The following is a 20686-nucleotide window of genomic DNA, read 5'->3' as shown; positions in this document are numbered from 1 at the left end:
TGGGGAGGGAGGGGCTTGGGGCTGGGCAAGTTCCTGCAAATACTTGGCAATGGCGGTTCAGAACGCAGCTGTCTCCCAGGGCAGCCAGGCGGCAGCCTGCGGTCTGCACACACGCACTCATGCCCCTCTGTGGATGCCCGTGACTGCGAGGCTCTGAGGGAGCCATGTCCAAGAGCAACAGGATGAAAAGCGGCCTAAGAGCGGGACCGTGTACCCCATTGGCCGACCACAGCTGATGGCCATGACTGAGTGGCCTGGCCGGGCTGTGGCCAGGCCCCACGCCCAGCACCTCCTGACTCTCAGCAGCCCTGCACGGGCTGCCCTGACTGGCCGTGGAACCTGCCCACACCTGCCTAGTCATCACCTCCACGAAGAGCCGTGGCACATGCAACAGTGCTCAGGAAAGCCATGCACACAGGCCGGGGGCAGAGAGCCACCTCTGACGTGCTGGTTCAGGTGGTGTCTGTGCCCCAGCCTCCTGGGACCGAGTCTGGTGGGGCTCATCTTCCCTGCCTCCAGAGCGAGGTGCCCAAGTCACATGCCACAGAGGTGCTTGTGAATGTGCGAGAACGGGCTGGGGACAGTTTAGGCCCTCCTCAGAGCCTACTGTCCCAGGGTCCCAGAGAGGACCATGCCTCAGCCCCTGCAGGACAAGTACCCCTCAGTGCTGACTTGCGGGGTGCAGGCCCTTGGCCCTGGCAGAGAAGGCACCACGCAGGGGGCCTGCGGCTTTGGCAGAGAAGTCTGGCGACGGCAGGCCTGGGAGCTCGCTGTGGTCAGCCCGGCCAGGGCAGGGACTGGCCTTACTCACCACATGTCTCCGTCCTGGATCGTGCGGTCGTTGGGAGCCCCGGCATGTCCGTAGTGCAGCACGCCTGAGTTCTCACCACTGCGGAGAGAGAGGGTGCTCCATACCCATCCTCACCCGGCGGCCCCCGCGGGGCTGGCACCCCAACCCCCGCCCCTGGACAGTGCCATCTGCCCTACAGGAGAGGCCCAGGGGCGGCTGGGCCAGGCCTCACAGGGGGTGGGAGGCACAGTGGCCTGGCGTCCCTGCAGCCCCGCACTGGGCAGCCGGCCTCTCGGCTCACGGCCTGGGTGCCTGCAAGCGGCCCTCAGGCTGGTGGCCTCTGGGTTGGGGGTGGGGCAGAGTGGAGGCCTTCACAATGGGGGCAGCACGTAGAAAGAAGAACAAAAACGGGGTGCAATGGCTGTGGGTCTGGGGAGGGGTCTCCTGGGAAACCCTCTTTTCCTGGTGGCTAAAGGGAGAGGGCGGAGCCCTGGTGGCGCAGTGGCTAAGAGCTTGGCTGCTAACCAAAAGGTCAGCAGTTTGAATCCACCAACCGCTCCTTGGAAACCCTATGGGGTAGTTCTACTCTGTCCTATAAGGTCGCTATGAGTCGGAATCGACTCGACGGCAGCGGGTTTGATTTGGGTTTTAAAGGGAGAGGGGAGTGCAGAACAGGGGCTAGGGCAGAGCCAGCACCCTGGAGTCCTGTTCTGCCAGGAGAGGAAGCCAGCGGCCTCCAAGCTTCCCGAATGAGAGACGCCTTTAAGAAAAAAAAAGGACTTTAAAGTCTCTCCAAAGGAAAAAAACCCACCTGGGTGTAATATTTATGGCCCCGTTCGGGAGTCTCAGGAATCATAAAAGTAGAAATAATGATTTTTCTCTCTATCCACCAGAGAAGAACATTTCCGGGGACTGAGATGTTTGCATGTGTTATTCATGTGCTGAGGCCGTGCGCATCAGCAGTGAGCTGGCCGGCTCCGTCCTGGCTGGGCAGGGCCACACCTGAGGGGCTGAGCTTGGGCAGAATCTGGGGGACCTTATGCAGTGAGCTGGGAGACACCTGCAGTGGTACCCTTAGCCCCGCATACCCACACGGAGCCCCTACCACACACAGGAGCAGTCCTGGCTGGAGGTCCCAGGCCAGCCCCGTGAGTGTGTGTGCCTGAGTGGTGGGGGCAAAGGGAGGGGCACCCCGCCAACCCCAGGGCCTGCAGGGCCCCAGGAGGAGGCGCCTGCTCAGGGATCAGCTTCCAGCCTAAGCTCCTATGCAGGCCATGCTCACGCCCTCAGGCTGCCCGACTGGGAACCGGAAGGGAGGCAGTGGCAGGGTGGCTCCTGTGCAGGGGTGGGGGGGCAGGGTCTCCCTCCTTCACCCCACCACTGGGCCCGACCCCCCGAGCGAAGCAGGCCCAGACAACCTCGGCTCCCTGAGGCTGAGGAGGGAAGAGCGACTTCCAAGCTTGGGTGGCTAGACCCTGGTGTGGGCATCTAAGCTGTGGGGGAACTTAGGAGGGTGGGGAAGGTGCGGCCCACTCCACTGAGCACCTAACCCCCTCCTGGGACCCAGGTGCCCTCTTACCTGCCGCAGATGCAGGTGTAGGAGCTGTGGCGCATGCCGCCTCGGGAGTAGCAGTAATGCTCGAAGAGGCTGCGGGGGAAGGGAGGTGTGTCAAGGCAGAGTCACGGGGGCTGCACGCTGTCCCCGTGCCCTCTCCCCCACCAAGTGCAAGGCCTCAGCCCAGGCCTTGCTCTGGCCATGTTCCCAAGGCTGCCTGACGTCCCCAGATCGGGTCTGTGACTCCTGGAGCCTGGGGTCAGCCACAGAACCACAAAGGGCAGCGCAGAGGGAGGGAGGCTGGAACTCAGAGGCCAGCAGGGACCAGCCACTGGCTGGAAGAGTTGACTGGCCTCGAACACCATGGTCCTGCCCCAGCCTCCCAGGCCAGGACAGACGAGACCAGGGCAGGGGCCACACACGTTTCTGCAGGGCTGAAGGAAGCGCCTCCTGGTAACTCCTGTGTCAGGCAGCCACGCCCCACCTCACCAGGTGGGACTGGACACACGGCCAGAGAGGAACACAAGAGACCTTCTAGTCTTAGAACCGTACCTGGATTTGCCTGAGGAGGGCAGAGTGCAGGAGAGGGGCACAGGAGCTGGTCCAGAGGTTAGGCCAAGGGGACTGCAGGGCAGGGCCATCTCCAGGGACAGGGAGAGAGGCAGGGGCTGGGAGCAGGCCCTGCTTCTCTCTGCTAGGGACAAATAGCACACAGGTTGGGTTCCTCAGGTGAGATCCCACCCTGGGCAGGTGGGGCAAGGAGCAAGGTCTGGAGGAAAAGACAAGACCCCAGCAGGAGGCCGCTGGCTACGTGGGCCCCCAGGCCAGGGCTAGAGCCATGGGGGAGGCCTTCCAGGAGAGTGGAGGCCAGCAGAGCCCAAGCGTGGGGAGTGTGCACAGGAGGTTGGAGGATGGCCCGGCCCTCGCAAAGGCCGGGCAGTGGGGACAAGCGCAGCGGCCAGGGGGTAGATCCTGGAGATGGCTGCAGGGGCTGGTGGATGGACTGGCCACATCAAGACCCAGTCAGCAGTGCTGGACCCCAGGGAGGCTCCTCACTCTCTCCCCTGCCATATGCTCCAGGATCTATGTACGGGACTCAGCTCCAAGGGGACTAAGCTGTGCCTCAAGTTCTGCCCTGGTCTCTCAGGCACCCCATGTGCCTGCCTCTGCGGAACCCAGCTGGTGAGGGGGGCAAGGGAGGGGAGCTGCCTTCACCCCCTCCCCAGGGCCCTGGCCCCAGCTTGACCCTGGCTGAGAAGCAGGCTCAGGCACCCCCACCCTGCCCACCTGCCCCCAGGCAGGACTTAGAAGAGAAACAATCGCAGGGTGGTGCCGCTGCCCATCCTCAGAGCAGCAAATATCGCTTTAGCGATGTCCACGTGGAAGAGTTTAATCTTCCAGGCACTGTAAACATCAATTACGTGTAATTGTTATGACTGGGTGTTAACTCGTTGTCATGCAGGAATGGTTCTGCTGGATGCAACTGGCTTGCAGGCTTGCCTTCCAAACCTCACAGGTAACTGGGCATCTACAAGCAAGATATTTCCTCAGCACGAAGGATTTCAGGAACTGCCAGGGAGGCAAGCAAAGCCACACACACCCCTGCCAGCTGCCCCCATGTTCATTGTGGGAGCATACACATCTCTGCCACGAAAGCAGCTGGCAGCAACTTCCGCCTCAGTCTCCAGGGGCCACGAGGACAGTGAGACCCACGTAACTGCAACGAGAGTGCAGCTACAGCTGACATGTTCCTTCAGAGCGGGGCAAAGGCCAGCCCTCCACCCCGCACCCGTGTGAAGCCCTCTGATCTGCATCTTCAGAAACCTGCTCCATGTCTCCTTGGCACCCCGACCTAGAGACCAGAGCCTCAAACAACCAGAACCCCCCAGAGCGAGCCCACACTTGATGGGAGATGCTCAGAACATGCCATGGAGCTGTGGGGCTCCTACAGCTTTGGGAAGCACACCTCTACCCCAGGAGGCCATTCTCGAGGGGGTGTGGACAGCCGGGCTCTGCTGTGGCAGGCGACACGCAGGGGCTCAGCCAGGACGCACCAGGAATGGCAGGCTTCAGAAGGTTCAGAAAGAACTTCCGCTGGGTGTTCCAGGTAGCGCCAGTCTGGGACCAAGTGTTTGGTTAATTCCTGGCTTGGGGGTTTCCAAACCATGCAGGTAGTTCAAACTTGAGCGTGAAACTCATATGAATTCTGAGGATTTTTTTTTTTTTAACTCATTGCCCAGGCTGTGCCATCACACATGCTGACGGGCCAACAAACAGGTTCTGCTGAGAAAGAGGTGGCAGCCTGGGGAAGCGGCATGTTTGGCTCCCTCCCCGCAGCCAAGCTCAGAAGGAGGCGCTTCTCCAGCACAATCCCCGCAGCACAGACAACCTTCATTCCAGGCCGAGGCTTCAGTTTAAAGAAAAAAGTAATTTAGAGTAAAAGGCGCAGCTTATAAAAGCACTCAACTAGGGAAAGGCTGACCCAGTTTTCCCCCGTTCAAACTGCAGCCCAACGCCGGCTCGTTTCTGCCAACCACACGCACAATTCCACATAGGCACAAAGGAAGAGCTGAAAAGACGAGGGGCACGCTGCATGCTGGAGAGTCACTCTAGCCTGAGAGAGTTTAGAATCCTGGAACATTGGACTTCAGCGCCTAATTTTGCTTTAAATTCTCTTCCCTGGCACAATGCGAGGGCAGACTGGTGCTTTGGTGACCATGGCAGGTGGATGCAGCCATGGGGTCCCGCCTTCCTGCTCGTGTGTGTCAGAGCCACCTCTCCCTGGTACCTTGTTGCCCGAGCTGTGAACAGAGGCACCCAAGGTCTGGGGCAAGTGCAGGTGACTTGGGGCCCATGGACAGATGTGAGTCTGACCCATTCTGAGTTTTTAGGGGCTGGGGGCTGAAGCATGGATGCTCCAAACTGGGGCCACGTGCTTGCCACGGGGCAATCTGTGGCTCCAGCATCGCTTGATGAGAGTTCAGAGAGCAGAGCTGGGACCACCAGGAACAAAGTACAGGCCATGAGAACAGACTGCAGTGACCAACGGATTTCCCATTTGATTGCTCACACACCAAGGCTGCAGCAGAAGGACGCTTAATAAAGATGCCTCTATGCCTCTATGGAAATAGGGTAAACAGTAAGCCAGACATGGGGGTCCAGTGGATTTATAACCAGAGGGGTCTAGCTATCGACCGACCAAAGTCTATGGCCAAATCCAGCTGTTCCATCAGCCCTGGAACAATAAGATGGTAGCAGACTATTCAGACAAAAACTCTCCTACCTCAAACACTTAGAGGTGCTGCATAAATTATAACAAATGGAGCTGGGTTCCTAAGAAAGGAAGAAACTGAGGCCAGGAAGGAAGAGGAGGCTGTCAGTCTTGGGGACCCAGAGCCCCTGGCTTTAACTGCTAGGTGGAGACAGGTGACAGGCCTTGGTCATGTGGAAGGTAGGTGGCTGAAACAGATCCCATACACACAAACACACACACACAGCTGGGACTTGCGCAGCGTTGTACCCTCAGGAAAGGGTGGACTCGAAAAAAATCACCACTGTCATAAGGCGGCAACAAGGACGCTTGCCTGGGCATTGAGTTAAAAAAAAAAAAAAAAATCCTCAGAATTCATATGAGTTTCACGCTCAAGTTTGAACTACCTGCATGGTTTGGAAACCCCCAAGCCAGGAATTAACCAAACACTTGGTCCCAGACTGGCGCTACCTGGAACACCCAGCGGAAGTAAACACGCCCGCAAGCTCAGCCAGTCAGGATCTGCACAAACAAAGCTTCTCCTACACGCACACTCACACACACACAGGAACTCACGATCCAAAATGATAAAACACACAATAGCCCCCAAGAGTTGTCAGACACAACCAACAGCAGGCTGGGACCTCCGAGGACTTCAGACAGTAGGACAATCAGACCGAGGCTACGAAAGCATATAAAATAATTAACACCTCAAAATACAGTATGAAAAAAAGAACAGGCAGATTTTAACAAGAACCAAAAAAAACCTCTAGAAATGCACAATACATCCATGAGAGGACAGGAGACAAAGCAAGCCCGGCAGTGTCACCCCGAGAGCCATCTCCACCCACTCTCGCAGTGAACCTGTAACTCTGTCACGCTACCCAAGTGTCATGCTTGGCCTGACTGCCCCAGCTCCCTCCTGCTCACCCTGGAAGGTGGATGGGGAGGGGGACACCCCACCAGGCCCATGGCCCAGTGGCAGGAAAGGCTTCCTGATGAGCAGAGGTGGGGCTGCCCACTGTGCCAGCCCACCAGCCCCACAGACATCTCTCCTGCCCTGTGGTTCCCACAGCTCTTCCCATATATCCATTCCTCTAACAAACACCCTGGCCTATAAATTTCTCTCAGGCAAGGCTCTGGTGGAAAATGCTTTGTATGCCAGCGTAAATGAGAACTTTTAAGTAACCTGGGAGAGCCTGTGCTGTGAATAATGAGGTGGATGCTTACTGTGGTGACAGAGGGGCAGGCCCATTTGTCAGTGCCCAGAAATGACTAATGGGGCAGGGACGGTGGATTCCGAGGCCCAGATCTGCAGGAACGGCGTCGCTGGGCCTCCCCCAGGGACCGGCAAATCCAACTCATGGAGCGTTTCTGGGCACACACCCCAGCTCCTGCCCTACGGAGGTTATCATCTAATGAGATAAACCACAGCCCTATAAAAACACATTAGCTGCCCAAGATAATGGCAGAGGGCTGCCCTGGGAAGCAAGTGCTGACCACGCTTTCAGCACACACTGTTAGCACAGGCCCAGTGGGGCCAGGGGTCCAGCGGAGGCCACGTGAGGCAGCAGCGGCCTCGCCATGTCATTCCCAGGTACCAAGCTCCCTCCAAGAGCCTCAGGTCCCAAAGGGTGGAGAGGGCGGTCAGGCCAGGCTGCAGAAATCACACAACAGGAAGGAGCGTGGAAGGGACAATGAGCAGGGGGTGGTGGAGCCCACTGGGCTGAGCAGAGGGTTTAGGAAAGTGAGTACTCTGGACATAGGGTACAAAGCTGGCTGGGGAACACAGCGTGGGGCTGAGAAGTTCTGAGCGACACAGAGGCCTTCTTGGGCAAGGGCAGCAGCCCCCACCCTACCCTCACTGCACTTGTGGGCAGGGAAGTAAGTGCCTCATGCTCTCTCCTGGCGGCGGCAGGCTCCTCTGACGGCCAGGCTCCCTCAGCTCTGTGAATGTCCTGCTCTAGGCCCTGTCCTGCAGTTCCTCCCTGAGGGGGCTGCCTGTCCTGTGCCCCAGGCACCCAGCCTGTGGGGCACTGCTTCACACAGACTCTGGAGCCAAATCCCAGCTATGCCACCTACCAGCTGTGTGACCTCTGCGTGCCTGTTTCCTCATCTGTAAAATGGGGATAATAATAGTATCTCCTCCCACACAGGGTGGCTGTGATGGTTAAATGACTCAATACATGTGAAGGACTTAGTGCCTGGCACATGTTATGGATTGAACTGTGTCCCCTAAAAATATGTGTCAACTTGGTTAGGCCATGATTCCCAGTATTGTGTGACTGTCCACCATTTTTGTCATCTGATGTGATTTTCCTATGTGTTATAAATCCTACTATGATCTTAATGAGGCAGGATTAGAGGCAGTTATATTAATGAGACATGACTGAATCTGTAAGACTAGGTTGTATCCTGAATCAGTTTCTTTTGAGATATCAAAGAGAGAAGTGAGCCGAGAGATGGGCGACCTCATTTCACCAAGAGAGTAGTGCCAGGGGCAAAGCGTGTCCTCTGGACCAGGGGTCCCAGCGCTGAGAAGCTCCTCGACTAGGGGAAGATTGATGACAAGGACCTTCCCCCAGAACAGAGAGAGAAAGTCTTTTCCTGGAGCTGGCACCCTAAATTTGGAACTTCCAGCCTACTAGACTGTGAGAGAATAAATTTCTGTAAAAGCCATCCACTTGTGGTATTTCCGTTATAGGAGCACTAGATAACTGAGAGCACACAATGAGCACTACGTACAGGATGCGGTAGCCATTGTTGTAATTATTCCGAGGAACTGAGAGGAGTCCACATAACAGGGGTCCCTTGTTCAAGCTGGAGGAAAGGTCATAGGCACCCAGCACCAGGCTTTGAGTAACAGCCCTTTAGTACTCCTTTAAAATCAAACAGACAATCCAAATCCTAATAACATTCTATAATGAAATGGAAAAATTAATCAACTTTATATGGCAAGGAAAGAGGCAAGGAAAGAAGAATAAAGTAGGAGGCCTCACGCTTTCCGATCTCAGAACTTCCTATACAGCCACGGTAGTCAAAACAGCCTGGTACTGGTACAACAACAGACACATGCACCAATGGGACAGAATTGAGAGCCCAGAAGTAAATCCATCTAGCTACGGACAGCTGATCTTCAACAAAGGGTTGAAGTCCATTCAGCGAGGGAAGAGATAGTCTCTTTAGCAAACGGTGTTAGCAAAACTAGATACCCATTTGTAGAAAAATACAACAGGATACATACCTCACATCATATACAAAAACTAACCCAAAATGGATCAAAGACCTAAATGTTAAATCTAAAACGACAGAGTTCCTGGAAGATAACAGGGACAAAACTAGGGGTCTTAATTTATGGCGTAAATACACTATCAAACATAACTAAAAATTCACAAACAACAGGAGATAAACTAGATAACTGGGACCTCCTAAAAATTAAATACTTACGCTTATCAAAAGAATTTATCCAAAGAGTAAAAACAGAACTTACAGACTAGGAAAAAAAATTGGCAACAACATATCTGACAAGGGTCTAATCTCTAAAATATATAGAAAACATCAACACTTCAACAACAAAAAGACAGACAATCCAATCAAAAAATGGGCAAAGGACATGAATAGACACTTCACCAAAGAAGACATTCAGGTGGCTATCAAACACATGAAGAGATGCTCACGAACATTAGCCATTAGAGAGATGCAAATCAAAACTACAATGAGATACCATCTCACCCCTGCAAAAATGGCTATGATCAAAAAAACAGAAAATAACAAATGCTGGTGAAGTTGTGGGGGAGACTGGAACTCTTATACACTGCTGGTGGGACTGTAAAATCATACAACCACTATGGAAAACGGTATGGTGCTTCCTCAAAAAGCCAGAAATAGAAATACCATATGTCTTAGGCTGAACTGTCTAGAGAAACAAAACCAGTGTAGTGTATGTATGTATGTATACATATAGAGAGATTTATCTCAAGGAAATGGCTCATGCGGTTGCAGAGGCTGGCAAGTCCCAAGTCCATGGGTCAAGTGTCAGGCTGGAGGCTTCTCCTGACTCATGTAGCTGCAAAGACTGATGAACCCAAGATTGGCAGGTCAGACAACAGGCTGCTCACTCACAGACTGCAGAGGCTGACGAATCCAAGATCGGCAGGCAATATGGCAGGCTGCTGGCTCAAGTCTCAAGAACTGGAGGTCAGATGATGACAAGCTGGATTCAGGATCCAGAATAAGTGAGCAAGCTTTGCCAGAACGTCCATATATATATATACTGGATGCAGGCCACACCCTGAGGAAAACTCCCCTTACAAGTGATTGGCTGATTACATCAGATCATATCATGGAGGGTAAATACATCATTACATAACTGCCAAACCACTGAGAATCCTGGCCCAGTCAAGCTGACACACAACCTTAACCATCACACCATACGGTCCAGCAATCCCACTCCTAGAGAAACAAGAGCAGTGACACGAGTAGACATACGCATACCCATGTTCACTGCAGCATTATTCACAATAGCAAAAGGATGGAAATAACCTAAGTATCCATCAGTGGATGAATGGATAAACAAAATGTGGTACATATGTACAATGGAATACTACACAGCTATAAATAATGATGAGTTTGTGAAACATAACATGAATGAATCTGGAGGACATTATGCTGAGTGAAACAAGTCAATCAAAAAGAACAAATATTGTATGATCCACTTTTATAAAAAGACAAAAATAGTTATATATATATAGAAATCAATGTTCTTTGGTGGTTACCAGGGATGGGAGAGGGAGGGAGGAGGAATTACCTACTAGATGGTGGACACATGTTAATTCTGGTGAAGGGAAAGGCAATACACAGTATGTGGAAAGTCAGCATAATGTGACCAAGGTAAACGAAGACACTGAGAGGTACACAAGAATAAAGGACAACTACGTTAAATGTCATAACATATATAATTCTGTAACAGCAGTAATAACAACCAAAAATTTGTGAGTGTTTATATAGGTAGATATGTGTGCTACCTAGGTGTGGGTGGGCATATGGGAGTAAACGTGTGTGCATATATAGATATAGTTGTGGGCATTTGTACATACATATGTGTATGTGCTGCATATATATTTATATATGTAGTGGAGCACATGAGGGCAGAGTTATGGAAACTTCTTGGACGTATCCAAACACTTCATGGGACTGAGTTACTGGGCTTGAAAGCTAGGGACCATAGTCTTGGGGGACATCTAGGTCAACTGCCATAACATAGCTCATAAAGATAATGTTCTACATCCTAGTTTGGCAAGTAGTGTCTGGGGTGGCCATCTAAGATACAACTATTGGTCTCGTCCCATCTGGAGCAAAGGAGAGTGAAGGAAACTGTGATGGTTAAGGTTGTGTGTCGACTTGCCTGGGCCATGATTCCCAGTGGTTTGGCAGTTATATAATAATGTAGTTTGGCAGTTATGTAATGGTATAGTTATCTTCCACTTTGTGATATAATGTATCATCTCCATGATGTGATCTGATGTGATCAGCCAATCAGTTGTAAGGGGAGTTTCACTGGGGGTGTGGCCTGCACCCAATATATGTGGACCTTCTGGCAAAGTCTGCTGGGTTTTTCTCACTCTAGATCCTGCATCCAGCTCGTCAGCATCTGACCTCCAGTTCTTGGGACTTGAGCCAGTGGCTTGCCGTATTGCCTGCCGATCTTGAGTTCATCAGCCCCTGCAGCTATGTGAGTCAGGAAAAGCCTCCAGCCTGATGCTTGACCCATGGACTTGGGACTTGCTCGCCTCTACAACTATGTGAGCCATTTTCTTGAGATAAACCAATCAATCAGTCAATCTCAATCTCTTTTATGTATACACACGTACATACTTCACTGGTTTTGCTTCTCTAGAGAACCCAGCCTAAGACAGAAACCAAAGACTCAAGGATGCAATTAGTTCACAGGACTAATCACTCACATGAACCACAGCCTCCTCTAGCCTGAGACCAGTAAGAACTAGATGGTGCCCAGGTACCACTACCAACCACTCTGACCAGGGACACAATAGAAGGTCCTGGTTAGGATGGGAGAAAAATGTAGAACAAAACTCAAATTGATAAAAATGACCAGATTTACTGGACTGATAGAGACTGGAGGAACCCCTGAGACTATTGCCCTAAGACACCCTTTTAACCTGGAAATGAAGCCACTCTCGGAGGTCACCTCTCACCCAAATAATAGATTGGCCTATAACATAAACAATAACACCCATGAGGAATGTGCTTCTTAGAACAATCAACCATACGAGACCAAATGGGCAACATCTGCTCCAAAGCGAAGATGAGAAGGCAAGGAGGGGCAGGGAAACTGGAGGGATGGAAACGGGGAAGGCAGGGTGGAAATGGCGGGAATGCTGACACATTGCGGGGACAGCAACCAATGTTGCAGAACAATTTATGTAGGAATTGTTGAATGGGAAACTAATTTGCTGTGTAAACGTTCACCTAAAACACAATAAAATGTTCAAAAACAAAAATCTAAACAGAACCTGTGCAGATCCATGTCCCAGACTCCTTGTCTACATGTCCCCTTGGAGCCAAGTTCTCTGACGTGGTGGCATCTATGTGTAGGCTGATGCACACGCAGCATCTCCAGGGTGTTTACCAGACAGAAGGCAAAGGTGTGTTCTCTGGAACCAGCTCCCAGAAGAGACCCACATATAATGAGGCTCCTGCTTGACAAAAGGCATCTTTGCCCATCGACCCTTCACAGCACCTCTGCCCCACACAGTGCTGATGCAGACCTCTCGCTCCTCAGCGATGGAGCAAGGCCTCCAGCGTGTAAAAAGCGGGGACCAAGCACAATGTGAGGTTTCGGGCCAACAACCGTGTTCCACGTACGTGTCTCAGTACTGAGTTACTTTTAATTCACATTTTTCTGATGAATTACTATTTTCTGGGTATAAAGAACCATCTTTTCATATTAAGAAAACTGCTGTCCTGTGAAGACAAGCCCTGAGCTTCACCTCGTGTCTGAGCAGGGGGTTTTCCCGAGCCCAAAGTGGAAGCAGCAGCAATTACAGAGGTCTCAGGGCCAACCCCAGAGGAGCCGTTTCTGTCACTAGAGTCGGCAGAATTTCCTTCACGTGGTACTGGAGGCCCATACCAAATTATCCCTGAATTTCCAGGGAAAGGGTGGATGCTGCTCCCCTCCTTTCTGCTGGGGTGAACAGGGGGTCATTGGAAGGTACCTAGCAAAACAGCCCCGTCGCATCCCTGGAATTGCTGCACACGGGCAGCTCCAGCAACCTGTCCTGGGCTCTGTCCAAACTCCACAGAGGGTCCTGGCTCCTTGAACACGTGCTGTGTGCCTTCTGAGGGACATGTACAGGGACTCAGCTTTCTTCCTCCTCTCCTTTCTCCCAGGCCCAGGGTGAGGAGAGACATAGGCAAAGCTAAGGCAGAGCCACCACCAAGACCCTGAGCACGTTTTATATAAGCAAGTAGCATTCATGGTATGTCTTCAAGAAGGGACTAATTTAAAGCCTTCAGCTGCAGCCAGAAAGATGTTTCTGATGAAGCTGATGCCGGCTGCCATCAGGTCGGCGTCCCAGCTCAGCCTGCGCTGACCCAGCACTACCCAGGACACGGATGTCTGCAATAGCTGCTGGGGTGCTTTCTGTCTTCTGCAGCTTTCTTTGCTGCCTAGGGCTCCCAAGTCTCCTCACTCACTCCTCTCACACGCCACCCCAGTCCTGGTCCTCAGCCTGAAACTGCCTGACCAGGCAATACCTTCCCACCCAGGAGCTCCCGCAGGCCCTGCCAGTCTAGCCACAGGCTATGTGGGGCCTCTTGGGCGTGTGGACTGACTCTACCTGGCCAACCACACGAAGACAGAACACCTTGAGCCCTGCTCCCTGACCAGGCCACTCTCTACAATGCCTTAGCTCCAGTCAGGGGCACCACCTTAAGCACCCCCAATCTTAGAGGCTGTACAGTAGGGGGAGGGGGCAAGCAGGGGCTTGGGGCTCACACTGAGCTGAGTTTGAAGCCAAACCCTGTTACTTGCTCAGTCTCGAGAACTTGGGCAGGTTATGCAGCCACTTTAGAAAGAAAAAGCAGCCACTTGCAGCATTTAACACGCACAACAATCCTCCAGGGCAGGAGCCATTTTTCCTAGCTCACAGGCGACATGCTCAGAGAGGGTATACTACGGTCAGGTAACTATCAACTCTGTGTTCGAGCTCAGAGTCCATCTAGGGTTTGACTGCAAAGCTTACGGTCTTATGGCTATTATCAAAAAAGGAAAACAAGTGTAGGAGAGGATGTAGAGAAACTGGAACCCTACAGCATTGCTAGTGGGAATGTAAAATGGTAGGTCCTCGAAAAAGTTAATTAGCACATGACCCAGCAATTCCACTCCTGGGTATATACCTGCAGTGCAATGGGTTTCTCTTTATATATGGCCTTTCTGGCCCTGGGTTTATAGTTCTACCAAGATGATTTGCTAGGCTATAATCTTGCAAAGGGACTGGAGAGTTTATTATGCAAATAAGGTATGTAAAACCCTTGTGGGCACTGGTTGATTACTATGCAAATTAGGTAACTGTGGCCTACCGAGGGGATTGGTAGGTTTGTGGTCTTGGTGGGTGGAGTATAGGCTTATAAAAGGGCCAATCCCGCAGAGGTTGAGGGGGACCTCAATACCATCAAGAAGAGTCTGGACTGGAGCATGTCCTTTAGACCTTGGGTCCCTGTGATGAGAACCTCCTAGAAACAAAAGAGAAAGGGCTGTGACACTCAAGACAGTGCAAGATGGCGGCATCAGCAGTCCAAGTGGTAGGAACAAGGGGACCGGTGCTATCATGAAGTACAACACTGTTAGTGATAGGATAATATCCATACGCCTACAAGGAAAACCAGTTAATACAACTGTTATTCAAATTTATGCGCCAACCACTAAGGCCATAGATGAAGAAATTAAAGATTTTTACCAACTTCTGCAGTCTGAAATTGACTGACCATGAAATCAGTATGCACTGATAATTACTGGTGATTGGAATGTGTAAGTTGGAAACATAGAAGAAGGATCGGTGGTTGGAAAATATGGCCTTGGTGATAGAAATGATGCCGGAGATCACACGATAGAATTTTGCAAGACCAATATGACTTCTTCATTGCAAATACCTTTTTTTATCAACATAAACAGTGACTATACACGTGGACCTCACCAGACAGAATACACAGGAATCAAATCGACTACATCTGTGGGAAGAGACGATGGAAAAGCTCAATATCATCAGTCAGAATAAGGCCAGGGGCAGACTGCGGAATGGACCATCAATTGCTCATATGCAAGTTCAAGCTGAAACTGAAGAAAATTAGAACAAGTCCACAAGAGCCAAAGAATGACCTTGAGTATATCCCACCTGAACTTAGAGCCCATCTCAAGAATAGATTTGACTCACTGAAAACTGATGACTGAAGACCAGATGAGTTGTGGAATGACAGCAAGGATGTCGTATATGAAGACAGCAAGAGGTCATTAAAAATACAAGAAAGAAAGAAAAGACCAAAATAGATGTCAGAAGAGACTCTGAAACTTGCTCTTGAACATCAAGTAGCTAAAGCAAGAGGAAGAAATGATGAAGTAAAAGAGCTGAACAGAAGATTTCAAAGGGCAGCTCAAGAAGACAAAGTAAAGTATTATAATGACATGTGCAAAGAGCTGGAGATAGAAAACCAAAAGGGAAGAACACAGTCAGCATTTCTCAAGCTGAAAGAACTGAAGAAAAAATTCAAACCTCCAGTTGCAATAGTGAAGGATTCTACGGGAAAAACAGTAAATGACACAGGCAACATCAAAAGATGACGGAAGGAATACACACAGTCACTATACCAAAAAGAATTGGTTGACATTCAACCATTTCAGGAGGTAGCATACGATCAGGAAGCAATGGTACTGAAGGAAAAAGTCCAAACTGCACTGAAGGCACTGGTGAAAAACAAGGCTCCAGGAATTGACAGAATACCAATTGAGATGTTTCAACAAACGGATGCAAGCATGGAAAGTGCTCACTCGTCTATGCCAAGAAATTTGGAAGACCACTACCTGGTCAACCGACTGGAAGAGATCCATATTTATGCCTATTTCCAAAAAAGGTGATCCAACCGAATGTGGAAATTATTGAACAATATCATTAATATCATACATAAGTAAAATTTTGCTGAAGATCATTCAAAAGCAGCTGTAATACATTGACAGGTAACTGCCAGAAATTCAAGCTGCATTCAGAAGAGGATATGGAACGAGGGATATCATTGCTGATGTCAGATGGATCCTGGCTGAAAGCAGAGAATACCAGGAAGATACTTACCTGTGTTTTAGTGACTATTCAAAGGTATGCGACTGTGTGGATCATAACAAATTATGGATAACATTGCGAAGAACAGGAATTCCAGAACACTTACTTGTGCTGATGAGGAACCTGTACATAGATCAAGAGGCAGTCCTTCGAACAGAACAAGGCGATACTGCGTGGTTTAAAGTCAAGAAAGGTGTGTGTCAGGGTTGTATCCTTTCACCATACATATTCAATCTGTAAACTGAGCAAATAATCCCAGAAGCTGGACTCTAAGAAGAAGAATGGGGCATCAAGACTGGAGGAAGACTCATTAACCACCTGCATTATGCAGATGACACAACCTTGCTTGCTGAAAGTGAAGAGGATTTGAAGCACTTGCTGATGAAGATCAAAGACCACAGTCTACAACTCAACATAAAGACAACAAAAATCCTCACGACTGGGCCAATAAGCAACATCATGACAAATGGAGAAAACACTGAAGTTGTCAAGGATTTCATTTTACTTGGATCCACAATCAACACCCATGGAAGCAGCAGTCAAGAAATCAAAAGACTCATCCCACTGGGCAAATCTGCTGCAAAAGACCTCTTTAAAGCAGTCAAAAGCAAAGATGTCACTGTGAAGACTAAGGTGCGCCTGACCCAAGCCATGGGATTTTCAACTGCCTCATACGCACATGAAAGCTGGACGATGAATAAGGAAGACCGAAGGACAGATGCCTTTGAATTGTGGTGCTGGGGAAGAATATTGAATATACCACGGACTGCCAAAAGAACAAACAAATCTGTCTTGGAAAAAGTACAACCAGATTGCTCCTTAGAAGCAAGGATGGTGAGACTACGTCTCACATACTTTGGACATGTTGTCAGGAGGGATCAATCCCTGGAGAAAGACATCATGCTTGGTAAAGTTGACGGTCAGCAAAAAAGAGGAAGACCTTCAGTGAGATGGAATGACACAGTGGCTGCAACAATGGGCTCAAGCATAACAATGGTTGTGAGGATGGTGCAGGACCAGGCAGTGTTTCATTCTGTCATACACAGGGTCACTACGAGTCAGAACCAACTCAATGGCATCTAATAACAATAACATAAAGAGAAACGAAGTCCTGATATGTTACAACAAGGATGAACTTTGAAAACGTTATGCTAAGTGAAGTCAGTCAGACACAAAAAGATAAATACTGTATAACCCCACTTATACGAAATGTTGTTAGCTGTCCTCAAGTCAGTCCCCCATTCATGGTGACCCCTTGCACAATGAAACAAAATGCTACCCAGTCCTGCACCATCCTTATGATCAGTTGCAGATCAGGCCATTGCAATTCATAGGGTTTTCACTGGCTGCTTTTCATAACTAGATCATCAGGTCTTTCTCGTCTGTCTTAGTCTGGAACTTCCCACTGAAACCTGTTCAGCATGACAGCAACACACAAGCCTTCACTGACAGGCAGGTGGTGGCTGCACATGAGGTGCCCTGGCTGGGAATTGAACCATAGAAGGCAAGAATTCTACTAACATCTCCTATGAAATGTCTGCTTATACCTGCTACTGTAGAGTTGATCCCAACTCACAGCCACCCTATAGGACAGAGGAGAACTGCCCCATAGGGATTCCAAGGCTATAATCTTTCTGGGAGCAGACTGCCACATCTTTCCCTTGTGGAGCGGCTGGTGGGTTCCAATAGCTGATCTTTCAGTTAGCAGCCGAGTGCTTAACCACTGCACCACCAGGGCTCCTTATGAAATGTCTAAAACAGGCAAATGCGGAGAGACAGGAAGTAGCTTAGTGGTTACCAGGTCTAGGGGGATGGAGGAATGGGAGGTACAGCTGAAAGGGCACTGCGTTTCTCTTTGGGGTGATGGGAAAGCCGTGGTGGTTGCCCAACTCAGTGAATATAGTTAATGTCATTGAATTATACACTTAAAAACGGTTAAGATGACAAATTCTATGTTATATCACAATTAACAAAAAGCTCACGGTCTTAACCCTGATGCCTTGCAAAGCCTCAGGCTGTGTCAGTAGGTGGCGGACTGGAGGGGTTGCTGTGAGGACTGACAAGGAGCAGGCAGGGAAGAGCTTTGTGCTCTATAAGCACCGGTGGTGGCCACACTCACACCTTCCAGGCCCCTGACATCACTCCTGTGCACGGGGCCCAAATGGAGCCTGAAGGAGTCTGCGAGGCCAAATGGCCCCAGCCAGTGCTGGGTGCAGGCTGAGGAGCTCGTTTGGGCTGTCCCAGCAAGGTGCCCCAGGCAGGCCTGTGGAAAGTAGGAGCTGGGGCTCCAGGAAAAGCCAGGAAGTGTAGAAGCCATCAAGCAGAGGCAAGGGCAGTGGCAAAGACGGCGGGGGTCATGGAACATAGATAAGGAGCAGAGAGAGATGCTTTTCGTCCTCCCTCCAAGAGCAGCCATTATCAAGGTAGGAGATAATTAGCATTTTAATTGGATAATTGGGAATTCTAAATTGCCTATCTTGTATTAAGCATATCTGAGGACATAACATGACATTCAATTAACAAATCTTCCCCTTTATTCGTGACATGCCTGATTAGGTTGAGTTTCTGAGTTCTTCAGCATCAGTTACTGGATAAAACACCTTTTATCGCCTTAGTTTTCAAAACCTTGGCTGCTTCAGACTGCTAATAAGCTTAAAAAAAATATGTATTAATGGAAGAGAGCTCAGAAATTCTCTACACAAAGGGGAAAAAAACCCCATCATCTTATCACCCAGAAACAACCTTTAATGAGTATTTTGGTGAACATATTTGCAGGATTTTCTGCATTAACACAGATTTTAAAACTAATAATTAACTGCAAATTTTAGAAAAAAGTCATCTTTTTACTGAAATACGACACACATACGGAAAAAGACCAGGTCATGGGGTGTAGGATGCTGAACTTCCCTCCCCAGCTGAGTATGGCCACGTAGCCAGCACCCAGTAGGCCCTCATGCTCCCTCCCCCATGGGTAGCCACTACCCTGATTTCTGACGCCATAGATCAGTTTTGCCTATATCTGAACCTTATTTAAATGGAATCAAATCAGATGAACTCTTCGGTGTCTGGCTTCTTCCGCTCAGCGCTGTGTTCGAGATCCACGCGTCGTGGGCGGTAACGATCTCGTTCTCACATCTGGGTGAACAGACTTAGGTGCGTTTTTCCATTCTTCCGCTGGTGGACATTCCCCTTGTTTCCCGGTCGTAGCCATTACAAACAGTGCTGCGTGGACGTTCTGGTCCGTCCTCCTGGGGCATGTGTGCATGCGTCTCTGCTGAGCGTATAGCCAGGAGTGGAAATGCTGTGTCACAGGATGTTGTGCAGGTTCCGTTTTAGCTGATAAAGCCAAACAGTTTTTCCAAGTAGTTATATCAATTGATTCATTTTCTTTTGTCCTCTTTCATTTTGCAAGAACATTTTCCCCTCTCGATAGATACACGGCTATACTATTTTTATTTTAAGTACTGTCACTATGTCCAGTACCTGGCCACTTCTCCCCACTGCTGCTGGGTCCACCCTGGTGGAGACCATCATCTGCTCATGCCTGGACGGCTGTAACGGGGCCAACGGGGCCCTGCTGCTTCTGCTCCTGCCCCTACAGAAGGTGTAACACAGAGGGATCCATTCACAATTTAAGTCAAGACCACCCGACTCACGGGACTCCTTGGCTCAAATCCAAGCCTGGCTTTGCCATCAACAGCCACTCTGCCCCCCCGGGTTCTCTGGTCTTCTCTCAGTCTGCCTCGTTGCTACTCCTGGAAGGCCAGGCAGGGTCCCACCTTACCGCCACTGAATGAACCATTCTTTCTGCCTGGAGTGTTTGTCCCAGAGATTCACAGCTTGCCCTCTCTCCTCCTTCAGATCTCTCTCCTCCACAGTCTCCTCCTCAGGAAGGCTGGCCTGAGCCCCCTTGCCCTTTAACCTTCACCATCATCTGACTTATCATTTATCCATCCATCTCTGAGGGGTTCTGTTTTGTTCACTGTAGTATTCCCTGGAGCCTAGAACAGTGCCTGGCACACAAGAGGTTTTAAGCACATTTTTGTTGAGCACATAGATGAATAAATGGTTGCATGGGTGGCACCAGAGTCTACAATTTACTTAACCAGTTTTACACCGGTAGATACTGAGGTTGCATCCACCTCTGTGCTATGATGCACACCCATGGCCACAGGCCTCTTCACTGGCTTCAGGCTAAGTTCCTACAGGTGGAAATGAACACGTGGGCATTTTTGAGTCTCAGGGCATGTTCTGCCAAATGGCCCCCAGAAAGCCTCTAAAGATTCTCAGGGTCCCAAGACTGCATGCACCCCAGTGCCTGCCTCCTTGGACTGCAAACCTGATAGGCAAAACAACCAAAGTATTTTATTATTTCATCGATTAGCTAGCAATCTTGAACATCTTCCTGTTATTTTCTCATATTTCTTGCTTTCTGAATTGCCTGTTCATGCTTTAAAAATCTGAATGTTCATCTTTTTCTTATTGATCCTTAAGGAATTTATATATGAAAGATACTAGCTAGGGGTTTTGACTATTATGTATATAGCAAATTTTCCCTCTTGCCCTTTAATTTTCTTTATGGCATTTTTAGAAGATAATTTACATTTTTATTGGTCTGATCTGTCAACTTGTTTTTCCTTTATGGTTTCTTCCTTTGGTGATATATTTAAGATATCCTTTTTCCCTGTCCCTGTGATTACATAAACTTTATCATCTTCTGCAGGTCTTCTGTTTTTATGCTT

The 20686-nt window shown here is 49.8% G+C and overlaps 1 protein-coding gene across 1 annotated transcript in view; it reads right to left on the bottom strand.

Annotated features, from left to right (window-relative positions):
- The window catches only part of PEPD (peptidase D), a 147928-nt gene that overhangs the window by 24995 nt on the left and 102247 nt on the right, over positions 1-20686 (bottom strand). Inside the window, exons 10-11 of the mRNA XM_004371606.2 lie at positions 2370-2438; positions 812-889 (exon numbers count right to left, since the gene is read on the bottom strand). Coding sequence (XP_004371663.1) covers positions 812-889; positions 2370-2438 — 147 coding nt within the window. The remainder of the gene's footprint in view (positions 1-811; positions 890-2369; positions 2439-20686) is intronic.

The sequence above is a fragment of the Trichechus manatus genome, unplaced genomic scaffold, assembly GCF_000243295.1.
Source record: "Trichechus manatus latirostris isolate Lorelei unplaced genomic scaffold, TriManLat1.0 scaffold00014, whole genome shotgun sequence".
Taxonomy (NCBI): Eukaryota; Metazoa; Chordata; class Mammalia; order Sirenia; family Trichechidae; genus Trichechus; species Trichechus manatus.
The sequence above is the reverse complement of the archived record's forward strand: the minus strand, read 5'-3'. Positions and strand labels throughout refer to the sequence as shown.